The following is a 26,505-nucleotide window of genomic DNA, read 5'->3' as shown; positions in this document are numbered from 1 at the left end:
TCCTTCCCTTCCTTTAGGACAGCCACTACTATGGCCTCCCTCCAAGAGCGAGGAATGTGCCCCGAAAGCCATATTTTATTGTATAGGTGTAAGAGTGTTTCAAGAGTGTCTGGGTGTAGGTGTTGTATCATGGTGTATGTGATTTTGTCTGCACCTGGAGCTGACGTCTTACATGTGCTCAGAGCAACCTTCAGCTCATGAATTGAAAAACAAGAATTGTAAGAAGTGTGCGACTTGTTGTTATCACGCAGGGACTTCTTTTCTACAGATGTTTTGTGTTTCATGAAAGTGTTTGTGTACTGTGCTGAACTGGACACGTGTTCGAAGTGTTGTGCAAGTGTGTTAGCCTGGTCTTCCAGTGTGTCCCCTGTTGTACTAACCAGGGGCAGGCTGTGTGTCTGTTGTCCTTTTAGTTTTCGTATTCGTGTCCAGACTTTGTGTGTATCAGTGTATGAATTGATGGAAGTGAGGAAGGTGCGCCAACTCTCCCTTTTCGCCTCACGACGCACTCGCTTCCCAAAAGCCTTTGCCCGTTTAAAAGAAATGAGGTTGTCTGACGTGGGGTACCGGCGAAGGACACCCCACGCCTTGTTCTGGGCCTCTCGCGCCCGCCTGCAGTCATCGTTCCACCAGGGCCTCCTTGGGCAGCTGGACCCACTGGAGGCCTGGGGAATGGACTTTTCGGCGGCGTCGAGGATGTGCGCCGTGACGAGTTGGGTGGCTTCCTCCACGTGTAGGTGTTTTATGGATGTGTGGTGTAGTTGAGATGTTTGTGTGAATGTGCTCCAGTTTGCTTGTGATTCATTAAACCTTTTATGGGAAGATGGACTGCTCGGGCCTATACCTATATACGTTAATGAAGTGGGGAAATGGTCACTACCATATGGGTCTGTGCCCACACCCCAATCAAGACATGGAAAGAGAACTGCGGAACCAATAGCCAAGTCAAGATGCGAGTATGTATTGTGTCCTAAGTTATGGTATGTAGGCTGTTTTTTGTTGAAAAGGCATGCTCCGGAGGATGTAAGGAACTTCTCTATCAGGCGACCTCGGGCATCCGTTCTGGTGGAGCCCCAAAGTGAGTTGTGTGCATTAAGGTCGCCTGTTAGTATGTATGGTTCGGGCAGCTGGTCAACCAGTGCCTCGAAATCAGAGCTCAGAAGTGCAAAATCAGGAGAGATGTAAATAGAGCATACGGTTATCAACCTATTATATATTATGGTACGGATCGCTACAGCCTCGAGGACAGTGTTTAAAGTGACAGGGTGGCATGCTAATGATTTCCGGGCGATAATGGCCACACCTCCTGAAGAGTGGGTGCAGCCAACCCTGTCCTTTCTGAATACCATGTACCTATTTAGGAAATTTGTTTGTTTAGAGTTGAGGTGGGTTTCCTGGAGACACATAATACTTGGCTGACTGGCATGCAGAATCTCATACACATCGTCAAGATTTTTAAGGAGGCCTCTGCAGTTCCAGTGGATAATATTTTCTGTTCCCATTATTTAAATTTAAGAATGACTGGAATGTGTGTGTTCGTGTGTGTTCATGTGTCGTCTTTCGGGGCTGTTACTCTTGGATTGGGCTTTTTGGCCTTTCTGTAGGCTTGGAAGTCGGTGGCCGCTCCTTGCGCTGCGTTGCAGGCAGGAACGGCCCGACGTCCATATCGTCGTCAGATGGCCGAGGGGTGCCCGACGGACCGGGCCCCCCGGACTTGGCCCCCCTTCGGGAGCCCTTCGCTTGAGCCGCCACCGCCGCGGGCGTCGGGAACGCCAAAAGTGGCACGGGCGGTGCGGTGGCGGTGGGAGCCGGTGCGGGGCCCGTGGTGTCCATCACCTCGGTACCCTCCAACGCACTCGAGGACGGGGAGACAGAGGCGGGAGCGGCACCGGTCCCGACGGAAGACGTTGCCACCACAACCGCTGCTGCCTCAGCAAGCGGCGTGGTGGCGGGTTGGGCTGCCAGAGGCAACCCAGGGGGGGGGGGGTGGGGAAGGGACCAGGTCAGACTCGCTGAACTGGGTCCCTGTGGAAACCAGACGCCTCTCCGCCACCCGGCGAGCTGCGTCGGCGTACCTCCCCAGAGGGAAAGAGGCGAACCTCTTTCTCGCCTCTGGAAAGGTGATGTTCTCAGTGACCTTAATGTTTATGATCTTTTTTTCTAGTTGGAATTTTTCGCACTTGCGGGAGTATGCTGCATGCGGCCCCCCGCAGTTTACACAAGTGAGGGTTTCGGATGCGCAGTTCTCGCTCGGATGATCGTGGGCCGCGCATTTTGCACACGTCGTTCGGCCACGGCAAGAGTTTGTACCGTGCCCGAACCGCTGGCACTTAAAACAGCGCCGCGGGTTCGGGATGTACGGACGGATGGAGCAACGGATAAAACCTGCATTTATGTGTTGTGGGAGTACTGCGCGGTCAAAGGTCAAGATGATGTGCTTGGTGGGAATCTCCTTGTCGTCTCTGCGGATATTGATGCGTCTCACGGCAGTGACGCCCTGATCCCTCAAGCCGGCAAGGAGATCCGCATTCGTTTCATTCAGGAGATCTGTTTCGGATATCACACCCTGCGAGCTGTTGAGGCTCCGATGGGGTGTGACCCTGATGTCGAGATCAGCCAGTCTAGTCTGAGCTAGGAGCTTTGCAGACTGCTGCTTGTCATTTATTTCGATTAGGAGTTCACCAGACCTTTGTTTTTTGCATTTATACGATTTTCCTATTATTGCTTCAAGATACTTGGCGATCAAGAAGACTGACTGAGATGCAAGAGGGTGGGTTGGATTCAGGGACTCCATGACAAGAAATCGAGAGTAATGTTCTGGTTCAGGAAATGTCAAAGATGGCAATGGAGGAAACGATACTTCGGTGCGGCCCCTTTTAGGGGGCCGATCACAGTTGGGGGGGTTTTAGACAATACCATAAAGCATAGTATAAAAGCAGGGAGACTGGGGTACTTTCTCCTTTGACCTTACCCTGGTAGTCAAAGAGGTCCCGGAGCTCCCTGCCTGGTAGACAGGCAGGGAGCCCATCGGCCGGAGCTTGACCAAGGCTCCGACGGCCACCGTTTACGGCTTCTTCCCTTCACCTTTAAACACCTCGCCACGGTTGGACACGACTTATGTTGGGAGCTCGGGGTCCGCGGTGTCGCTGCTCACCGTCACCAAGATTACTCAAGGTGCCCCGTGCGGGGGTTGCCGGTGTCTTCTTGGGCCGGCAGGAGACGAGCACGCTTCCCCTTAAAGGGCTCCTGGAGTGGCAGTGTTGCCGGTGTCTTCCTGGGCAGGCGTGTGGATGGACGACAGACGATGGACGACGGAGCCGAGACCAAGAGATGCTTTGCATCTAAAATGTCGTAAAAGGGTAGTAACGGCCGTATTTACTACCTACTTATGAATCGCACCATCCCGCGGTACGGTAAGTTGGTTCTGCCACTAGCAATCACATGGTTAGGAAATTAACTTAGTGTAGGAAGTGTTATGTACTAGATTAAGGTCGTGCTTATATCTGGGTTATGCATGGCCGGTTAGTAAACGCATGTAGCTCCGAACAGTGTTATCGCTATGACTTTACTAGTGGAGGTAGTGGTGCTTACTGCTTGCTTCAGTTAGTAACCAATACTAGGGCGACATTTACTACCTCCAGTTAGTAAGTATCTAGTGTATACTGGGACAAATACCTTGTTAGTATTCCATTATTGAATGCCCCGACGTTTTTTTAAGAGTGTAGTCACAGCGGTATGGTCACTGATCACACGTTGACTTAGAGGAAGCCACGGTTAAAACTGAAGTCCCGGCCACTCATTTGTTTGCTTTACCAACATCCGTTAAAAACCAGCTCCGCACGTAGAAACGTAAGTTTTAAAGGGTACTGGTGCCACGACAATTATTTCGAACAACTTGCCAGCACAATAATAAGCTGCCGTGTCTTATCGGAGTCAAGGTCGACAGAGTACTGTGCGACAGAGAAAACAAACTTACTCAGCTGCTCATTAAACCACTTCCATTCAAACGTTTCATCCGTCTGTCGATAAAACCAGACACACGCCGATAACAGCTTTAGCACGTGCGTGACAATGTGACGGTTTACGCAAGAACAGCTGATGTGTCAGCGAGCGCTCACTAACGATGTTATGCTCCAATCACTGCCAAAGTTGTCCTTTTCTGATTAGTTTAGTAAACGCGTTTGGGCAGTGGGTGGCAGACCGTGTCCGCGACAGCGTTTCAAAATCTGACATCAACGAACCAGCCACGCCAAGACGACGGACCTCAATTTGAAGGCCGACCATCAACAAAAAATTTCATTTAGTATATGTTTCAGTTAGTGCACCTCTGCAAGGTTTTTTTTCGTTCGAAGTAGCGTGACTAAATGTTTGCCATTCGTGAAAACATTTGTGGCTCAGATCATGACGCGTAGATGCTGCAGAGGAACAGAATAAAGTAAGGACACATCAGGCAGAAGTTCAAGCGTCAGCCCTGAACTCCGAACATATATCCAAAGTTCGCTGAAGTCCCCATACGGTATCGCCGAATCCATATAAAACCCACTTCTGCGCTGTAGCGGCAAACCCGGGCCTTATTGTTGGAGAGCCTATAGAAATTTCATTGCCAGTTGTTAACGGAGAATGTTTCGCGAAAAACGTCATTTACTACAAAAACCAACCTTTTCCTTAGCGCTTCATTGATGTGTATATACCATATGAAGTCCCAGCACCCCACTACATTTGCTGGGAACCAGAGACACTCAGCGGCTATATTATATCGTAGGTTTTTATACTACTGAAGCTTCACTGAACAGCTTGTTTAAAGTGTGCGAGGAGAAGTATGCTTCAGGCTGAGCTCGACAGTGGTGTGTAACCTTGTATGTGTGTTTATTAGAAATTAGTGACGCTAGCAAATTATTGTGCTCTGTGTTTGCATTATTATATATACAAACATCCCTCTACAACCGCGCATGCATTAAGCTATAGACAAAAGCTGGAATTGATCGACATCTGTAACTATCCGACTTCCTGTTGCAAGTTCTACGCCATCAATGATCCAACTGCATTCTGCAGCCCACAATACTGGCATACGCAAGCACTTTTTCCCCCATGCTACAATCGTTACGCGCCGAAGGGGCGAGCAAGTATGCGCCAAGGCGGTTAAAAAGCAAACAGCCCCGGCGAAGCTTGCAATGTTCAAACCCCCTACCATCACGCCTCGACAGCAACCGAGGCCTTCATATGTGCGCCGGCGCGAAGTTCAACCCAAAATTTTTTTTAAAATTTCCCCGAACTTTGTGCGAAGAATCCAAGAAAAAAGGGAGAATTGGAGAGGTGAAGCCACCTTAGTACAATGGATAGAATAGATGGCGCAATCCCAAAACAGGGAAAGCGCGTCCCGTAAATTCATTTCCCCCACAGCGGCCCTTTCCTTTCTTCCGTCCGTCTCCAGAATGCCGCTTAGAACAAAGCATGCGTCGCACCCGAATTATGCCCCTCTGTGTGCGCCCGAAGGAAATGGACGGAGGACGCCCATGTGTAAAGCTGTGGCGCGCATAATCGCCTTTCTTTGCATCTGTACTGCGTACGAAAGGGCGCTTGCAAAGAGTTCAAAAAGTTGACTACACAACGCGACTTCAGAATCGGAGAGATCTGGGGTCTTTTTTTTTTTTATACGTGGCATTTTGTCTTCTGCCAACCAAATCCAGCGTACATGTCTATCTTCTCTCCCAACGTACTTTACGAAGCAGGATGGGTGAAGCTTTTACAGGTTCGAAAAAAAAAATAATTGAACACCCATTGGTAGATTTTTCAAGAATGAGCGAGCACCGTGTCGCACTCTCTCGCGAACTGGACGCTCACCTAACGCGCACGCCTTGTTCCTGCTTTGGCAGTCTTTCTCAAAGCATGTCCCTGGTACGCGGTGCCACGGTGCTTGGCGCAGTGCCGTTTTGCGGTCAGTTTTGCTCGCTTTTAAAGCGGAATTGATTTCCTCTCGTTCCTTCTTGTGTCCACCAGCATCGCCACTTTAGCGTCATCATTCCCGTTTCTCTCTCTTTTTTCTGTTCTGCCCTCGTTACCCACACTGTCCCGTGACTCCCACTTTCTGGGAGTCACAATAAATTGGCATGTCTTGTGACTTCCACTCTGTGGGAGCCACGAGACCCACCGAATTCGATTCGAAGACTACCTGGAAACGTCAACAGAATTCTCAAGACATCTATCTCCCCTATAAGAGGCAACTCTCTTCACTAGCTCTCCGCACACTCTCGTTCTCCGCACTTCTGTCACTCGGCCTTTTGACGGATCTGGGCGAATATTTTGTCGACCTGCCTTATCTACTGCATGCATGATAATTACACTACAAGAAGGGACAATAGCCCATGTCGCTTTTTGTGGCACCCGTGAAGTCTATAGCTCTTTCGTAAAGGAAACTGTCCACATGAGTCGACAGGTATGCGCTATTAGTTACACCTGCCCTGGACGCCTTTGCTGCCATAGTCGTTAGGCTTAGTAGTGCACCCCGAACCAGCAACAGGCGACTTTGGCGGATAAACCAGAGTGTTGCATCGTAGGATACACTTCGTTTCTTGGTTTTGACGCACCTGCGCGGCGTTTCTTTTCTTCTAAATTTTGAACTGAGTTGTATTTCAAAAGAGTGTACATGATACATCAAGTGGCACAAAAACTCTCTCACATGCCAAGGAAAAACCACATGCGGGACATCCTGCACTTTCTGCCTCCCTGACTTCATCAAGTTCTATTTCTATAAAAGATGCGACAAACTACATTCCCTACGCCTTCACCGCATCCTTGACATCGGGCTTCCCTTCGGGATGCGTATGTGCTGGCACGAACGCGTCATCATCATTATCAGCAGCAGTAGGCTCACTCCACTCATCTTGGTTATTTGCTAACAGCGAATAATGTATCCCCAAAGACTTCTTTAACTAATCTGCCCAACGAACTTTCTGCCGGCCCGGCCACGCTTGCATTCTCTAGGGATCCACTCTGTTAGCCTTAATGACCAACGGTTACCTTGGCTTCACATTACATGCCCTGCCCACGGACATTTGTTCTTAAAATTTACTAATATATCCTTAACATGCGTTAGGTGCCTAACCGCATCAGCTCTCTTGTTGTGACTAAATGTTACACCTATCATCTTCTGTTCTCTTACTCGATGAGTAGTCATCAATTTAAGTTGAACCCTCTTAGTGAGCCTCCGAGTTTCTACCCCTTAGGTGAGTACCGGTAACATGCAGCTGTCATACACTAGCTTCTTAAGAGACAATGCTAGTCTGCAATTCTTTATCTGAGAATGCCTGCCGTATGCACTCCACCCCATATAACGTATATGCCGAGATAAGCATATGTATAACATTAGTAGAGAAGAGTTGGCCGTTCTTAAAACCGTGGTAATGTAGACGACTGACGTTTCCGTTACTGTACGAAAATATGGAAAACTAAACGGAGACAACGCTAGCAGGGTATCGCACCTAAGAATGGAACCATATAACGCACATGGCGCTCTTCTAACCGTATTCCGTGAACTTCCAGGCTCGTCTCAGTGCACAAAAGCGGCGCTCTCGGACGCACCATGGGTTCCCTCCTTGCTTCTCCACATTTCTACCACTCGCCCAAACGTTTCATGCAGCTCGCGCTGGAACCAAACGCACGAAATAAAACGGAATAAATACCTGCTTCCACCTTAAAACAGAAACGTGTCAGTCAATGAACGTGTATACAGTACCACAAATTGTCATCACTAGGTGCATATATACCATAGGGAAACCAGCCGTCACGGGGCTTTCTGAAATCTTGATCATGTTTCTTCCCATCACGGAATTTCCACAAGATAGTTACTGCCGTTGCGGAGAGGAGAGCCTCACGATCGCCCCTTTGAAAAAAGCCGTCGCCAGTACCATCGGCTTCCCCTCAAGACCTTCGACATCCTTCGATCGCATGCTCTTCCGACTTCGCCATTCTTACGAGTCATAACCCAGCATGTTCTAACGTATGGCTGATTCTCGTGGCTACACAATAATTAAAGAAGAAAAAAAAAACGAGATTATTTTCCGTTTGGCGTATGCGTACACAAGGTTGCGCTGCTGACGAAAGGAATTACGAATATTGCGCTGTGATTTTCGGGAATTTTGTTCTCGGTGTTCCAAACAATGTTCCAACCCGCTAGACTCAGGACGGGCGACAAAGGCCATGCATCACTCAAATTTCTTAGCGGCGCGCTACCGTCCGTTCGCTGTCGGGCCAACACCGGGAATGAAGCGGCCGTGTACGAGCGAGCGGAATGCCATTGCAGTTTAGCCGCCACCGAGCGCACGAATTGGAGCGTCCGTGTGCGGGAATAGTTGGGTAAATGTGCGTACACCAATAAGTCGGTTGGCTGAAGTTGGTTTCGCATCTTAAGCGTAATTTGTTTTAGGCTAACCTGAAAACACATCAACGCGGCCACCTATACCGCGAAGCTATTTTCACTGAGTACAGCTTCCGTGCGAGAGTGTACTCAATGCGGAAGCCTTCAAGGGGTCTTCACCTGATCTCTGTTATACGGCTGAGCACGAACTCAAAGCTTAAACCTCTGTTTTGGCTGCCTGTCCCAATAAATTCGTCTGCCAGCTCGCACTGTCCCCGGTTGCGTGGTCCAGCGACGATTCGCTCGGCCGGTGTTGGTGCATCCAGGTTTAACGAAACGGATATGACAGCGCGTAAACATTTGTCATTGTCACTTTACCTTTTTCTTTCTAGCCTCGGACAATTTGAAAACTATAGCTACTGTCAGCACGGAGCGACAAATGCATCATTTGCTCGTTGCAGCAGACATGGCTTCCAGCTTCGGCTTTGATTTGTAACCACTTCCTTCACAGGGGATGTCGAATGTGTTTATTCCTGCAAGCAACAGTCGGCCAATGGCCGTGATTTTAGTGACACGACTTTATTCACGGGCACAAAAAATGGCAAGGAGAGGAAACAGAGAAAAAATTCCCCGCATTTCCCCGAGGGGAAGAATGTGAAAGTGCGAATGCACAAGTTGAATTTGCGCGGTTCGGTAATGTTCGCGAAAGAGAGATCACACACACGCACACCACTACAAAGAAAGAAAGATGCATTTATTCACAGACACCTATTTGTGTTGTCGTTGTACTTGATTGCTAGAGCGGATCTCAGCTTTGAAATTTCGTGTCAGTACTCCTTAAGGGAGGTGCATTAGCCCTTCTCACGCCCGATTCTTGGCCAATCCCCCACGTGGGTATGTGCCATGTCAGCGGCCAGGAAGCGCGCGCCCATCTCCCACCGTTGCCAAGGAAGACGAGGAGATTCCTGGCCAATCCCCCACGTGGGTATGTGCCATGTCAGCGGCCAGGCTGCGCGCGCCCATCTCCACGTGCGCGGACATCGCCGGTGGACGCAGGTTCAGGGTCGCTTAAGAAGTGCATTGCACTTAAAAATGCTCTGAGCAAACTTCTAAGTTATCTGATGAGCTTAGCAGTAATTTTCGGCGGAAGTACTTCGCGACCACACAATATAAGTACTGGAAGTTCTTGACAGCGTCTTTAAAGAATCTCCGACTTCTTTTAAAAAATTTGAACATAATGCTTCATTGCCCCTTCAAACTTGCCTTAAGCAGGTGATGCAAGGAGTTGTTCCCTTGTGTTGTATATGTTTCTGTGCATCAGGAGGAAATGAGGAAAATGGTATGCAATACCAGTTCGCCGTTTGTCCTAACACTTATGGCACCAGAGGCTGGTGCCAGATTTTCACCAGGGATACATACTAGAAGGAAACTCTGTGACCCACCGACATTCGTCAGCAAGCTTAGAAATTTTCCCTAAATGCAGGCTGATTACAAACATACCCCACAGGCCTCTTATTCTGGTGCATGGGTTGGTACGTATCAGTACCCTTTTCTGCGCATGTGCACAAGCGCGAGTGCGCCCTGGTGCAGATGTTCCAGGAAATTCTGTTCCGTTTATTCACCCTGCGAAAGAATAAATGCTATAACACACTCATATCTTGGCAGCCTAATTATTGCGTCGAGAAAGCTCAACCAGGGACTGTTCTTACGAACAGCGTTTTCGGAAAAGAGCCGCAGCGTTTCCGAAAACAACGCCAACAGTAGGCTGTTCGCAATCGAAAGTCCTCGCTGTTGCCGAGCCATTTTTTGTCGGTAAAAGAGGATTACAGTAAGACTACGATTTGTGCCCCACAAGAGGAGACATTGTACACGTAAAAACCGCGCGCAAGCATTTATGGAAGTTCACTACTGAGTTTACTTCTGCTCGTTAATTATAAAAATCACGTTCGCGCCTAAATTGAAAGACTCACGCTGTCCTCCAAATCAACGAACTGAACACTCGGGTCCGCTAAAAGAAGGCGGGGCCGGAGTAAGCGATGGCAATTGTGTCACTGGCTTTGACGCGACTCTAATAACAGCAGCGAGCAATGGACCGACACGTCGTGAGAAACAAAACAACAGCCCGCTGGACGAAGCAACAACCAAAACAAACTACTCCATATTCCCAGCTTGAATGTGAACTTGCTTTTAAGTACGGATCACTTTCGGCGCTCGGCTTGTCGTTGGACATCGTTCGGGGTCACGGTACGTAGCTACCATAGTCACGCGACGTCACGCACCGAAGTACAGGCTTCGAAGAGATAACCGCTTCCACTGGTCGGAATGGAACCTGGGTGCCTCGCGTTAACAAGCCGATGTCAATCCCACTGCGCCACAGTGGCACAAGTTCGTATTATGCAAATTATTCGGGGTGTCATCATTGCGCTGCGGCGTTGCCTTGGACGCTGCGGTTGCTAGGCTGCAAATAAGTCCAGTCAAACAAAAATAAGAAAAATATCATAAAATAATGCCCTAATTACCCAAAAGTAATCAAAACTCAATCCAGTGTTCGTTTATTGGCCTTTTCAGGGCCTGCGGCGCTGTGTCTTCACAACTTTCGGAAACCAACGCCAGGATGATATTGAAACTAGTCAAGACAGGCATCACAGCCCGTTTGGCAAACACTGATCCGCATCTGACATATTTCACGTAGAGTGGAACTGCATAAATTCTTATTTCACCAAAGAACCCGTGTCGTTTCTGATGCCCTAGTGTTCTCGCTTTGTTTTTTGAATAGGGAAAACAAATACACCAGCAGTTTTCTCTCCACCGCCTTCTTTATCCGTCCTACAATATCTCTTTTGTAGCGTTAGCTACACTGGCCGAAGTTGAGCAGTTTCGCGTGGACCTTGAAGAGCCGTGCTGCGCAGGCGCGAGGAGCATTGGATTGAATTAGATTTGATTGGATTAAATTAGATTGAATTGTATTGGATTGGAAATCAAATCCAATTTGAGAACGGGTGTGTAGAGAATTCGGTCTGCACATTCGCTGGTCTGCCCATTCCAGAGGAGTGATGCCATAGCCACGGCAGACACACTGGCGCCGGCGCGTGCCCAGCTGTGCGCCTCCGTTGCGCAGTAGTCAAGTCTGACGCTGCGCCGGAGACGCTTGATAGCCGTTTTGCGTGGCTTCTGGAGAAACGTGCTTCGCATGCGTGAGGCGCACTGACTGGACTGGACTAGACAGGACTTGATGGAATTCGATTGGGTTGGAAATCGTTTTAACAGCAATAAGCATGATGATCAGCTAATCCTAAGCAGCCAGAAAATATAGGAATAACCAGCTGAACATTAGCTCACGCTACGTATATTCTGGCATAGCCGAGCTAAGCCACTGCCAATTCTTTCTTACAACAGTGTGCGCCTACAACCGATCAAAGTAGTAATATAACTTATGGGCATTTTTCCGGAGACCTCGACAACATGATGATGTGCCGAATTTATACACAGAATTGACCGTGAGGCGACAACGGCAACGTGCCTTGAAATATTGCGACTTGTACGAACACTATTCCAGAGAAAATACTGTGTTCTTTCCTTCCTATTCTTCAAGCTATCCGTTGTGCCTACAATGCAACACTTTTCATTCAAATAACCAAATACTGTACGAGGTTCAAATTTGTAGTGGATGCCACCCGTATTACTTCCTTTTCTGTACGGCCAAGGCTTGAGTTATTTGGAATAAGTATGACAATTTAAAAAACTTACAAAAACAAGTCAAATTTGCTCTGTAAATTTTTTGTCAATTATGTAGAAAAGCTGTTTTAAATTTTAGGAATATATTTTGCATTTACTTTAGAAACCAAAAAACAACCTCATAACAAATAATTTCACAAATGAAAATTGATCATTTGTCTAGTCATGTTTGAGCTGGCGACCAGGCGCTGCCGACCAGGCGCTACGGCCCCCCAAAATATTTCGAGGGCGACAATTCCGATTATTTCTCTGTTGTCGGCTCCATAAATCCCATTGCGATTGTGTGAAAGCATTGTGTTCAAGCGGAATTCATTCACGCAGCCTCACCCAGAACGCCCTCTCAAGAATCCCCGGCTCTTTCCATCCTTCTCCCCTTTTTTTCCTTCTGCACGATTTTGCCTTCGCTTTAAAGAGATAACGAACACAGCTAAACACCTATACTTGAGCAGTAAAATGCGGCCCACATAACACACGCGCACGCATACAGTTCAGCGACTTCTCGAAATAAAGTGCGCGCCATTTCATTTCGAACCTCTTTTAGGAGAACCCTACGCTCATGAACAGTCTTACGGGTACATATTCCAGAAAAACAGAAATTATAATGCGATTTATATACATATTTTTATGAATTCTCTACAGTTCGCAATACAAATGCACGAACTACACATGCAGCAAACTAAATTACCTTCGCTGTTTTCTGCCGTGAAGCACAAATGGCTACAAATACTGCAAAGCGCAAACCAAACCGGGACGAACAGAACAAGCGAATAGTAACCGAGGTCCGGTTAACGCTATTTGTGCCCGAATTTTAACCGTACTTCCTAGAATTATACCGGCCATTAACTTATCATTTTTTGTTTCATTTTGTACCGATATGCCGCGTAACTGCAGAGTTCCCATTTCGTCAACGATTGCGGCAAGTTCCCTTATGGTCAAAACTCCCGGCCGAAAGTAGTTCACGGGCTCGAGCGGCTAACTCGTCGGAACGATGCCTCGACCATATTGTAGTAAGAAAGAGACCGTTACACCAAGGCTGGCCAGACCCAAAGCCTCGCAACGGCAACAAAAAAATACAAAGAATATTACGACACGTAGTACGATGCCAGTAGCATGAAGGGCAAGCGCTAAGATAAAAGCAACGGTGACGGATGGGGACAGGCCATTAGCGACCAAAACGGGCGTGACCAAACCCCAATCTCAACAACCCGATCGAACAACACGCTGACACGGAGGAAGTGTGAACGAGAAAGTGGAGAAAAAGGGAGGAGTGTAGGAACCTTGTGGATAACAGTCACCCAAAAAATGCTGCTCGAGATCACAACTCCCTGCGTCTTTTGAGCCAGCGCCTTTCCGGTTGCCCCGCCTCCTTCTTTTCAGTTACAACAAACGTTCGGCAACATTTATCACGGCACCAAAATTGGGTTCGTGAGGTCCACAAAGAGCGAGCGTAGAAAGCCATAAAGCAAAATGCAACAGCGATGTATACAACAGAATGAGGGAAAAAGTGATATGTGCAGTCGCGCGCACTCTCTAGTAGTCGGCGATTTTTCGTGCCGTTTTTTCCCTACCGTTTCCCTACACTTTCCTTCGAAATCTTATTTTTGCCCCAAAGAATCCCCCATACTCCCTAGTAGTTGATGCCGCGCCTATTTCTCCCATTCCTTTATTTCCGCTTCAGCGAAGCAGGCGCAAATAGCAGCTAATATAAAGCGGCCACATAATTGCAAGAGGAGCGGACAGGGACAATTCGACGAACTATTGATCAGAGCAAGCCAGAAAGGGAACAGGAACAAGTCGGCCGCAATCGACGCACTCGAATTCTGCCTGTCCCCGTCGGACCCACCGGTGTCAGTAAGTGTTGTGTTTCGACACGCCGGGAAACGAGGAAAGAAGGTGTGACTGGAAAAGGACGAAAAGGGGAAGTGGGGAACCCTGTGAAAGGGAGCCGGAATGTCCTGGTTCCGACGAGAGCGACGCGTGGTGAGGCGTTGAACGGCGTCGGAAATGAGGTGTATTAGGAGAAGCTTGCGACAGCGAGGCCAGTTCACAGCGGCGAAGTGGGCTGCCGCCACAAATGGCCGGGATGCATGCTGCAACCACCACACCTCCTCCTGTCATTAACAACTTTTCTCTGGATGCCTTGATACCTCGGTCAAACTTCATACGGTTGCGCCCTCTGCGTAGCGATTGCGAACTTGCGTTACGACACGCGGTGGCAGTAATCGGAGCAACCGAAAAAAAGAAGTTTGAGAAAATACAAAAGCAGGTGATAAAAGCTTTTCCCGGGTAGTTGCAACGCGCACGGTGGCGTCCATGGTCTTCATAAGGCTTTAGTAGAGAAAGTGACTTGCATGTCCCTGTAGGTGCAGCCGTTTGCAGATAACTTTTGCCGATAAAAAAAAGTCATTGAAGGGGACGGTCAAGCGTCGCCCCGAGTAAATGAAGTGAGGAAATGGGAGGTTTGAACTTGAAGCTCCCATATGTCACCCTAAAATGCAGCATTCGGTCTTTCGCCGTGAGCGTCTAGTACAAAATGTCTACCTTCAGTTGGTTTGCTTTTAGGCTTGGAAGGGCGTGTGATCATAAGCACAGTACTGCGTCCGCAAGTGTGAGTCTTGGGACTACTGCGCTTCTGTAAGGTATTCGCTCTTCGACTTGGTTCCGCTTCCACCCTATTTATATATGTAGTTACCAGTTGACAGATCGATACTACCCCAGTAATCAAAAAATGCACAAACGCTTAAGTTTACTTCCACTTACCCTCGCGTGTCGCTTCACTCGCACAATGTTGAGACACTTTCGCTTACTACTGGAGAACATATGTCACGCGCTCTACCTGCCGGTACATCACCTTCAAGCTACGCCCATGTCGACTATTCCCTCACCAGCTGCAAGCACGAATCTAAATCTTCACTATTTATTACGCAGCCCACAGAAAACCGTAGCAGCATACCGGGTTTCCCACTTAAGCTTGGGGGCCTACTAGTGCATGCTTAGTGGCGAAGCAATGGCAGGGCTTGCTCATACGTAGCAGGTTAAAGCGAGTTCCCGGCGTCTCTTTCCTTCTTCAGCGGAGCACTCGTTATCGAAATGGCGCTTGGAAGCACGGTCGTTGCGTGGGCGCTGGTCCCCACAAGTCCTAGCTGCGCAAACTGGCTTGTGGGCGTCCTTGTTTACGAGGCTGTTTGTTTGCCCCTCTCAGTTGTACGTATTTCAGTGAGTGTAGCTTATGGGAGTTCCCGGCTGCGTGTTCCCAGCCATAACGTTAGGACCTTTCGCCAAACAAGCATCGACGCTGTGTTGCGGGATGGCTGTGCGGGCTCCTGCTTCGCACGCGGAGATTGTTGAGGGTTGAGGGTTATTTATTTAAACCAAAACAGATATACATACAATGTACACAGGGACCCAACAATGTTGTCAAAGGGTCCCAAGAAGTGGTGGTTCGAAGAAGTGATCAGTTGGAAGTAAATCAGTACATCGATCGTGTCTCCTTCCCACACTACTGTTTGTTTTTCACGCATGCCTTCACGTGGAATGCCAGTTGCAGGTGTTTGCTTCATTTTGTGGGTTGGTCAATGCGGTAAAACCCAGGGTGTAGATCTATCAGACTTGTTGTAAACTGGAGAACCGCGCATAACCGTCTCTGTAGAAGCGACCAATGTTGAAAAGAGAGCAGCACCTTAACCGGCACCCACATATGCACTGGCTAACTCACGTAGCTAACTAGCCAGACTCACTGCCACATAGTCTCCCCAGCCAATGTCAATGTTACACATCTAGAGACATCAGGCCGTGGCGTAGTTGGGGATTCCTCACTTTCTCGATTCAAGATGTATTTATTTCGAATCCCATAAAGACCCCAATAGAAGAAGTTTTGCCCTCAACACAATTAGTGTACTTCACGCTTCTTGCTCTGTACGCCATGCTAGGTGCCATTTCTGGCCGACTATATGCCGTATGTCTGGCCCTCACCGTCTATAATGCTTTCTACCTAATACAGCAGCAGTGCACCCGTGCGGTCCTTGACCTTCTTCTGTAAGTGAATGTGAACCGTCAGAGAATATGAGTGTACATCTACTGCTCCCCCACCCCTGGTTGAACTCAGCACAGGGAGCTAGGTCTCCAAGTTTTTAAACAAAACTTATATGTCTCGAACGAGACAATAATTCCCGTTGTTCCGACGTATTTTATCCCACCATTTTTGTACAGGTAGCAGTGTAGCAGAAAATGTATTATACGCGGCAAAACTCTAAATAAAGTTTATGCATCACTCTGTACGGCATAACTCGTACAATCAATTCTTCAAGAACGTCAAACAATGCCTACTACCTTGCCTTCAACTTTAAACCTCAGGATGGTTCAAAATCATTTTTCCTTGTTACCTGTTACGGCAGACACACTGACCGAAACAAAACCGCTGACGGAAGTCGTCGAGAGAGCAATAATTAGGTTCGCCGGGGGTTGTGTAGTAAGCCAACTTTGTCGGCGGTAGCAATTATTATACTGAACGATCGTGGCAAAGACCTGTGCGTGACTACAGAAAGGATTTGCTTAAGCTGACTAAACTTACTTACCCAACGTGATTGCCTACGCAATTATTTGCATTTGCTTAAGCACTTGCACAGTATTCATGGGTAGCATATTGTTCTCGTTTACAACAAAATGTTTTTTTTCTTTCTGTCGGCCGTGCATACCTGATTCGAGAGGTTTTTTTTATCTTTGATTTTTTACCTGGCCTCTCCCTTCAGCGACGGCGGGTACACAAAGACAGTCTACCTGCATCCCAGCCCACTGACCCCGTCGCCCGACCGGCCTTTCAGCCTCTTTTCCGGCTCCACTCTGCAAAACTAAGCCAATTCATTCAGAGGGAACCCTAGCCACCTCTCTCTGAAGTTCGCTCTGTGAGTTGGGAAACATCTGCCGATAACTCAATTAGAATAAAAAGAAAGGCGGGACTGGAGCCCGCGATAACAGCGCGGTAAGCAAGAGCGATGTAGATTCAGGCAGGCAGCGTAAATCCTTTTTGTCGCAAAATTCGTGCCCCTCTCTGCCTTTTCTCCTCTCCATTGGCCATTTTGGGGCTAGCACGAGCATTCCAGGGGAGGAGGAGTGTTTTCGCACCCATTGCTGGTCACGGGTCCACAGGCCATGGGGTTCGGGGGGGTGGGGGGAGGGTAAGGGGGCGGGGCGAGAGTGCGGCGGTCACCGGAGGCACACCCGCCGGATCCTTGGAAGACACCCGGCCCCAGGGACTGTGTGGTCGGTGCAGCGAGGGGTTTGCGGGGAACAATAATATGTGGCCGTACGAGCGGTGCGACGCAGCGTCGGCACTTGAGAGCACTGGTGGGGCGCCCGAGCAACGGCAGCTGAGCGGAGAACTCCGGGCCCCCAGAGGTCGCTTCAGGGAAGTGAAAGCGCGCGGCGAAAGTTTACACTAATTTCGTCACTAATAAACGGCGCCAAGCTACAGAGAACCGGCCGCCGTACGCGTCGCCCTTCCGCAACCATCGGACGGACCGCAGCTAAAGCATATTCACAGAAGGGAGCTTTTCGGCAGAAGATTCCCAAGGAGGTGGGGACGTCCCAGTCGGCGGACCTCCGCAGGGTCAGCTCCTTCGCTCTCACGGCGAGCACGACCGAAGGGCGGAGATCAGTGTTTCATACCCGCGCTCTCCGCAGTCGCCGACGCACAACATGGACGCCTGCATGAAACACCGCTAATGCGCAATGGCTGCAGCTCGGACATAAAGTGATGACGACAACTTTCTACACCGGCGGAGGCAGCGCACGTACTGGATGCTTGAGTTTGAGTTTGAGTCCATAAGCCCGACCGCTCGTCTGCAACTTACTCTTCAGCTCCTGCGTCTGGTACGTACAATTCTCTAATATTTCATAGCTTATCAACGTGGTGACCGGAAGGAAAATCGACATGTATATAAATATCAGTCGAATTTTTTGTTAACACACTCGGGACATTGTTCCAGCGTAAAACGAATCGGATCTATCGCAAACGTTACACTACAAAGAAAACTAAGAAATTTCTTCGTAAATATTTTTTGTGGTTACAAATAAACGGTAGTAATGAAACAAACGGCTGATTGCCAACTGTTAGTCTGTGTTTAAATAAAGATATTCTGAATTGCGATAAATAAAGTCATAAAAAAGTTATGAAGGCTAATAAAAACAGTCCTTCCACGTGAATGTTGGCTATTTAATGAAATGGACATCTCCAACAAAACGGCATTCGATAAAATGCTCTCTTGATATCGAAAATGCCTGGGCAGTGTTGCAACCTCAATAGTGTTGGCATTATTCGTGTTGATTGTTAGCGTGCATGGTAATTTTGAAGCCGATTTGATATATTTGTGGTAAAGTGTGGGATTTTACTGTTGGGAAAGCGCGGGAAAGTATAAATGACGGGAGGGACCGACGACGAGAAGGAAAAAGACGGGGCACGCGAAGGGAGAACGAGAGAGGAAGAAAACGAGGCTGCTCGATCAGTGGTTCGGGCCTGCGTCTTGGACCTCCAGGCCGGCGAGAAGATACGGCGTACCTCTCGTCCTTGTTCCGGAGGTGCGCTCAAACAGTCCTGGTGCCCGCTTGCCTCGCGGCGTAGGCCCGAGGAACTCCGCCCCCTCAGCAGTCTCGGCCGGTCACCGACGCTGACATCCGAGCCGGGACTGGGGTTTGGTGAGGCGCCGCGAGGACAATCTCCAGAGACTTGTGTTGTGCCGAACTGCCCGGGTGGGTGTGCTAAGTCCTGAGGACGATTCGCTAGTCTTTCGTTTGTGGTCTTGTTTACGTGCCGGAAATACAAGTGCTGACAACGTGCAACGGAGCGAGTCGTACGTCTGGCGCGAGATTCTAGTTGGACCTCTGATCATTACCAAAAGTGGCGAGCCTGCCAGGATCCAGCTAGCATACTGACCGATACGACTTCCGTACCGTACAGAAAGACCACCATGGACCTCGAGAAGCTGACAGCGCTAGGCGTCCAGTACGGCCTATCTGGGCATGAGCTCCGCGAGTGGGTTGAGAAGGAACGCACCAACCAGCGCGCTGAACGAGTCGCTCAGCGGGAAGCAAACCGCGAGGAGGACGAACGACAGAAGGCCACGGACGAACGGCAGAAGGCCGCGGACGAAAGGCGCAAAGAGCTTCTGTTGCTGGAGCTCCGACTTCGGGAAACGCCGGCAACTGCAGGGACCCACGAGAACGGCGTTGGTCCGGGCGGCACGACACCCCCTGGGGCCGTGGTCAATCCTCAGAAGCTTCTCCCCATCTTTGACGAGCGCCGCGATGACCTACATGCATATCTACAGCGCTTTGAGCGGGTAGCTACTGCACAAGAATGGCCACCAGAGAAATGGGCCACGGCCATCAGCATGTGCCTCTCTGGGGAAGCTTTGACCGTCATAGGCCGTCTTACAGCAGAAGAATCGCTGGATTACCCCGCAGTCAAAAAGGCTCTATTGCAGCGCTTCCGCTTCACTGCCCAAGGCTACCAGGAGAAGTTCAGGGGAGCGCAAGCCATGGACGGCGAGACTGGACGACAGCTGGCTGCCCGGCTCTCAGGATATTTTGACCATTGGATCGAGGTGTCAGGTGTGCCGAAAACATTCGAAGGACTCAGGGACCTTATCGTCTCCGAGCAGTTTCTTCGATGTTGCCACGCCAAGCTCATTGTGTTCTTGAAGAAGCGAGACTGCAAGACGCTGAGTTCTCTCGCGGACCATGCCGACCGCTTCCTGGAGGCCCAAAACATCACTAACCTTGGGAATGACAGTGAAGGGGGGACCGCAAGAGACGGAAGGGACGGCCAAAAGAAGCTGCTGAAATGCTGCCTATGCAACCGCATCGGCCACACTGCACCTGACTGCCAGGTCACTTCAAGGAGCCCACCCAAATGCAAGAAATGCGGCAAGTCGGGGCATTGGGCTGAAGACTGCAGGTGCAAGCAACCCGACCAAGAACATGTAGCCGCTTGTGCCCTCACACGGCCCCGCAATCATGTTCGTAGTCTCAAGGTCCCTAGTAAGGACCTTGAGATCGCAGACCTGCATAGTTCAGCAGACCGGAAGGCGCCTCGATTCTTAGTGGATGGACTACCCGTCGTAGAAGGATGCTTACTCGGGAAACGAGTACGCGTCCTCAGGGACACGGGAAGCAACACAGTCATTGTTAGACGGGAACTCGTGGCAGATGAGAGACTCAATGGAGAAACGAAGGAAGTTCTGCTTCTCGACGGGTCTGCGAAACAACTGCCGGAAGCCGTCATTCACGTTGACACACCCTTCTTTGTTGGGGAAGTCACCGCATCCTGCATGGAAAACCCGCTATACGATTTAGTCCTTGGGAACCTACCTGGCGTAAGAGAACCCCACGATCCTGACCCATGCTGGGAACCCTTGTCAAGCACCAACAAAGGACGTGCCTACCCCGGTAACCAAACCGTACACCTTGACACTCCCGCGCTGATATCTGCAGTAGCCAGGGAAAACCAAAACAAGGTTACACCTTTGAAGGTTCCATCGATTAGCGGCTCCCAGGTGTCGCGAGCCGAACTAGCGCAGGAACAACAGAAAGATGGGACACTGCGTCGCTGCTACCGCAAGGTCGTCAAGCCGTTCTTTTCCGGGAAAGGACACTCCTATAGGTTCCTGGAGGAAGACGGTATACTGTACCGACGATACGAACTAGCGACAGGTCGAACGTTCCGTCAAGTGGTTGTCCCGAAACCGCTTCGCGAGCCCATACTGCGAATCGCGCATGAGACCATCATGGCTGGCCACCAGGGAATACGGCGCACAACTGAGAGAATTCTTCAGGAGTTTTACTGGCCTGATTTACACGGTGACGTACGGCGGTTGGTCAGGTCCTGCGACGCCTGCCAGCGGACCACGCCAAAGGGAAAGGTTGGCATCGCTCCTTTGGGCAACATGCCACTGATTCGGACACCATTTCGCCGTGTTGCCGTCGACCTAATAGGGCCTTTCACCCCAACGTCAGAAAAGGGGAACCGATACGTGCTCACACTTATTGACTTTGCCACCCGGTATCCGGATGCCATTGCTCTGCCAGCTATTGACGCTGTGCATGTCGCCGAGGCACTACTTGAGATATTTTCTCGGGTAGGCATCCCGGAAGAAATGCTCAGTGATCGGGGGGCAAGTTTTACGTCCGACCTAATGCAAGAGGTCGGCCGCCTTCTCTCTATTAGGCTGTTGCGTACTACCCCTTACCACGCAATGGCGAATGGCCTCATTGAGAAGTTCAACGGCACACTGAAAACAATGCTGAAGAGGATGTGCCACGAAAAGCCCCGAACATGGGACCGCTATATTGCGCCTCTTCTTTTCGCCTACCGAGAGGTCCCACAAGCCAGCCTCGGGTTTTCCCCGTTCGAGATGATATACGGCCGGCATGTTAAAGGCCCTTTGTCTGTGCTCAGGGAGCTATGGACGAACGAAAAAATTGACGATGAAGTTCGGACGACATATGGGTACCTCGTCGATCTCCGGACGCGACTGGAAGAAACTTGCCAACTTGCTCACGACAAACTGGAAAACGCCCACCTGAGGCAGAAGAAATACTACGACCGGAAATGCCGGCCGCGAAAACTTCGTGTTGGCGATAAGGTCCTAATTCTTCTACCCACCGACTCGAACAAGCTGCTTATGCAGTGGAAAGGCCTATTCAAAGTGGTTGAAGCAAAAAACGACATCGACTATATGATTGACGTAGGTGGGAAGACGAAGGTGTTTCATGTCAACATGCTCAAACTGTACGAAGAACGACAACCTTTACCTCCTAAGCAAGCGTCAGTAGCAGCTGCTCTCAACACCACAAACTTTCAGTCCAGCGCTGACGAAGGGGAGGACGAGACCAACATTCCGTTCCCCTCCCTCCACTCATCGCAGTCCATCGCTGACGTGAAAAATTCTCGCGACCTCGACCCGAACCGTGCTAAGCAAGTGCGCACCCTGCTTCAGGCCTACCAAAGCATTTTTTCTGATCTACCTGGGAAGACCGACCTTGTAGAGTGCACATTAAGATCTACGAGCACCAAGGCCGTTCACATACCTCAGTACCCCATTCCACTGGCACTAGTTGAGGCTGTCGAGGAAGAGGTACAAGAAATGTTGAGACTTGGCATTATCGAAAAGTCCAAATCTTCCTACCATGTCCCTGTCGTGGTTGTACGCAAACCAGATGGCACTATCAGGCTTTGTATTGACTTCCGCGAGCTCAATCGGCTCCTTGTCTGCGACCGGGAACCCATCCCACGGATAGACGATCTCCTGGCCCTGGTGGCGAAGAAGAAATTTTTCTCAAAGTTTGATTTTACAAAGGGGTACTGGCAGGTCCCCATGGCCCCTGAAAGCCGCGAAATGACGGCATTTTCCAGCTCATCTGGTTTATATCACTTTAAGTATATGCCCTTCGGAATCAAGACTGCGCCAGCCGTGTTCGCACGTCTCATGAGGGCTGTACTGGGGAACTTGAATCATGTATACCACTACTTTGATGATGTAATTATAGCCACGGACACGTGGGACGAGCACTTGGAAGCCCTACAGCAAGTTTTCCAACGAGTCGAAGCGGCCAAACTCACGATCAAACCATCCAAGTGTGAAGTCGGGGAGCACCGTGTTTCGTTCCTCGGCCATCAAATAGGGGAATCCAAAGTAGAGCCTCTCGAGAAAACCCTAGTTAAAATCAAGGACGCCAAGACACCAGTCACCAAGAAGGCCGTCCAATCGTTCCTCGGGTTAACCGGCTACTACCGGAACTTCATACCCAACTACGCCGAGCTAGCTAAACCCTTGACGGACCTTACGCGGAAAGGCGAGAAGAACACCGTCACTTGGGGACCAGAACAGGAGAAGGCTTTCCACGACCTGAAAAACAAGCTAGCATCAGGCCGGCTAGCATCACCTCCGGCTAGCATCATCAGGCTAGCATCAGGCCGGCTAGCATCACCTCCAGGCCGGCGAGAAGATACGGCGTACCTCTCGTCCTTGTTCCGGAGGTGCGCTCAAACAGTCCTGGTGCCCGCTTGCCTCGCGGCGTAGGCCCGAGGAACTCCGCCCCCTCAGCAGTCTCGGCCGGTCACCGACGCTGACATCCGAGCCGGGACTGGGGTTTGGTGAGGCGCCGCGAGGACAATCTCCAGAGACTTGTGTTGTGCCGAACTGCCCGGGTGGGTGTGCTAAGTCCTGAGGACGATTCGCTAGTCTTTCGTTTGTGGTCTTGTTTACGTGCCGGAAATACAAGTGCTGACAACGTGCAACGGAGCGAGTCGTACGTCTGGCGCGAGATTCTAGTTGGACCTCTGATCATTACAATATTCTTGTGCACTACGAATAGTTAGTATTTCTTGTAATGCTAACATTTCTGATATAGTGCAATTATAAGAAGTTTACTGAAACAAACCAAGCATTGCCCCTCTCAATCTTTTTTTTTTCAGCCGAAAGCCTTTACTTACTGAGTCATCAGTTCCGTGTGGGGCGCAGTTCCGTAAATGACATTACACACAAGGCATGCGAAGTCCTTTACGAGAAATTGAAGACAGAAATGGTTCGACCACCAAAATTCCAGGGAGACTGGTTTGCCCTATCCAAAGGTTTTGAAAATCATGGCAGCTTCCCAGCTGCGTAGGAGCTATCACCCTGAAGCACGTCATCGTTCTTAAATCACCAAAGTCATGGTATTCGTACTTCGACTACAAGAAAACCTTCAGTATAATGTTCTTTGCAGTATTAGATTCAGAATGAAAGTGTGCATGCATTGACGTTGGAACCCCTTGATCAAGTTGTGATGGATCAGTGTGGCAAAATATACAACGACACAAGGGCATGGCTCGCAAGGCGCAGCTGCCCGATGTCCTCATTCCTTCAACCCTCCCCCCCGCGTTAGTGGGAGGGGATGCATTTCTTCCGTTATTTCCAAACGTGATGAATCCGTATATGGGGCAAGAGCTGGTGCCTCCACAAAGGGTTTTCAACTACCGGTACGTGCTTCCCTCTTTTGTAAAGCGTTGTTTCATCATCATCGTCATCATCACCAGCCTATCTACGCCCACTGCAGGGCAAAGGCCTCTCCCATTATTCTCCAATTACCTCGGTCCTGTGCCAACTGTGACCAATTTATCCCCGCAAACTTGTTGATCTCATCTGCCCATCTAACTCTCTGCCGCCCCCTGCAACGCTTGCCTTCTCTAGGGATCCACTCTGTTACCCTTAATGACCAGCGGTTATCTTGCCTTCGCAATACATGCCCTGCCCACGTCCATTTCTTCTTAATTTCTAGTAATATGTTTTTAACACCAGTTGGCTCCCTGACCCACTCCGCTCTCTTCTTGTCCCTTAATGTTACACCTATCATTTTCCGCTCCATTGCCCACTGAGTCGTTCTCAATTTAAGTTGAACCCTCTTAGTGAGCCTCCAAGTTTCTGCCCCGTAGGTGAGTACCGGTAAGATGCAACTGTCATACACTTTCTTCTTCAGCGACAATGGTAGGCTGCTATTTATTATCCGAGAATGTCTGCCATATGCATCCCACCCCATTCTGATCCTTCTAATTATCTCTGCCTCATGGTTGGGATGTGGGGTCACAACTTGGCCTAAGTAGATATATTCATTTACCACTTCCATTGCCTCTCCACCTATCTCAAACTGCTGTGCTGTCCCGAGGTTATTGATCATTACCTTAGTTTTCTGCATATTAATTTTCAGGCCCACGGTTCTACTCTCTTCGCCCAGTGCGGAAAACATGCTTTGCAATTCGTCCCCCGAGTTACGTAGCAAGGCAACGTCATCAGCAAATCTGATGACGTTTTTTAATTCACCATTATACATATTGTTTCAGCTTCTCCAGGGCACGTCGAGTTGACAAAAATGCTTTAGGAAGCTTGTCTCTCCGCTTCCGGTTTCATTTGAGGAGGGTGCATTCCAAACCCCAAAGGGTACAGAAAACGGCGCAAGTAGCTTGTGTCTCGCACAATATACTGAAGCGAGAACCCTGTGATCTACTCGACAGGGCGTGTAACACAGGCAGCCGTACATTCTTTTCCCTCGAGAACGAAGAAACGCCGCTAGGGGGCCGGGCAGTGCGAACGTACCTTCGCAATGGACTCCGCGTTTTTCCACCTCTCCCGGCGGAAATTTCCAACGCAAGTGCCTTTCTGGTGTGGATACCCTTTCCTAAGGACCATCCGCACCCACCGTACACCACGCACTGAACCACCTCTGTCTCCCTTAGTGAGTTTTCACCACCTTTGGACAAGTGTCAGCCGAGCGCCGCGCTAAGCCTAACGCCGAACGCCGGCCGCCACTGCCGGAGTGGTCGACCATGCCCGCCGTGGAGGAGGCCGACGAGGGGCAAGCCCCGCCCGAAAACTACACCCAGACCTCAGGGTGCCTCTACCCAGGGGCCCTGGAAGTCGAAGAAAATTTTCCAAGGCATGCCGGCAACGGCCGTCTGGGCGCACCCCTGAACGGGATGACCCCTACAACGGAACCGGCAGCCATTGACACTGGTATTACAACCGTCAGCACCGATGGACGTCGGGACCCCGAACTTCAAGTCGACCGTAGCACCGGCCGAACGACTATCGCTGTCCACGGAGCCGAGCTCCCGTCAACAGACACGGAGGGCTTGCAAGTCACCGGCAAGCGAATCCGACGAATCCTCTACCACTAACGGTGAACCTGGGGCTACCCGCAAGGAGTCTGTTACCAACGGCACCGCGTACGCGAGCAGAGTGGCAGCCCATATTACCAAGGCGGCCCGCATGCCTCACACGCTCCCGCGAGAGGATAACAAGATCGTGCTGCGCCCACGAGGAGGGCTCAATATTACCCGCACAGAAGCGTCGACACTCATGTCGGCCGTCTTCGCAGCGGCAGAGATATCGCTACACGAGTCGAAGGAGGACACAATTTGTACCAACGTGGCCCAGAACATAGTAGTTGTAAGCACCCCTGACGAGGCCCGGGCCAAACGTTACGCCAGCGCACACCACCTGTGCATCGGAGGCCGGGAATACGCAGTAAGCGCCTACCGATCGGCCCCGAGCGGAAAGGCGCAAGGAACCATCCGCGGCATCGCAGTAACAGACACTTACGAAGATCTGCATGCCAATATCGTCAACGAGGCCAACCCGTTAGCTCTGGAAGCGCACCAAATCGGTACGTCAACCACCATCATTGTACTGTTTGAGGGAACACGAGTTCCCAATTACGTGAAATACGGCTCCATTCTGGTAAAGTGCAGTCTCTACCGCCAGCACTACGAGGTGTGTCGGCGGTGCGGCAAGGTAGGACGCCGCACGGACGTCTGCCCCTTCCCAGACACCAAAGTATGTTACGCGTGCAATGCACCGAACCCGGGCTCCGACCACGGGAAAGAATGT

The 26,505-nt window shown here is 50.1% G+C and overlaps 1 protein-coding gene across 1 annotated transcript; it reads left to right on the top strand.

The window, feature by feature from the left end:
• The first annotated feature begins 19,050 nt into the window (after positions 1-19,050).
• LOC144143188 (uncharacterized) lies at positions 19,051-23,163 on the top strand. The gene is made up of 2 exons (XM_077674985.1): positions 19,051-19,177; positions 19,292-23,163. The coding sequence occupies exons 1-2, from the start codon at positions 19,051-19,053 to the stop codon at positions 23,161-23,163; spliced, it is 3,999 nt and encodes a 1,332-aa protein (XP_077531111.1).
• The last annotated feature ends 3,342 nt before the right edge of the window (positions 23,164-26,505 follow it).

Source organism: Haemaphysalis longicornis, unplaced genomic scaffold (assembly GCF_048455015.1).
Source record: "Haemaphysalis longicornis isolate Haplotype H1 unplaced genomic scaffold, Haemaphysalis longicornis Haplotype H1 scaffold_6, whole genome shotgun sequence".
Lineage (NCBI taxonomy): Eukaryota > Metazoa > Arthropoda > Arachnida > Ixodida > Ixodidae > Haemaphysalis > Haemaphysalis longicornis.
This window is presented reverse-complemented; position numbering and strand designations above follow the sequence as displayed.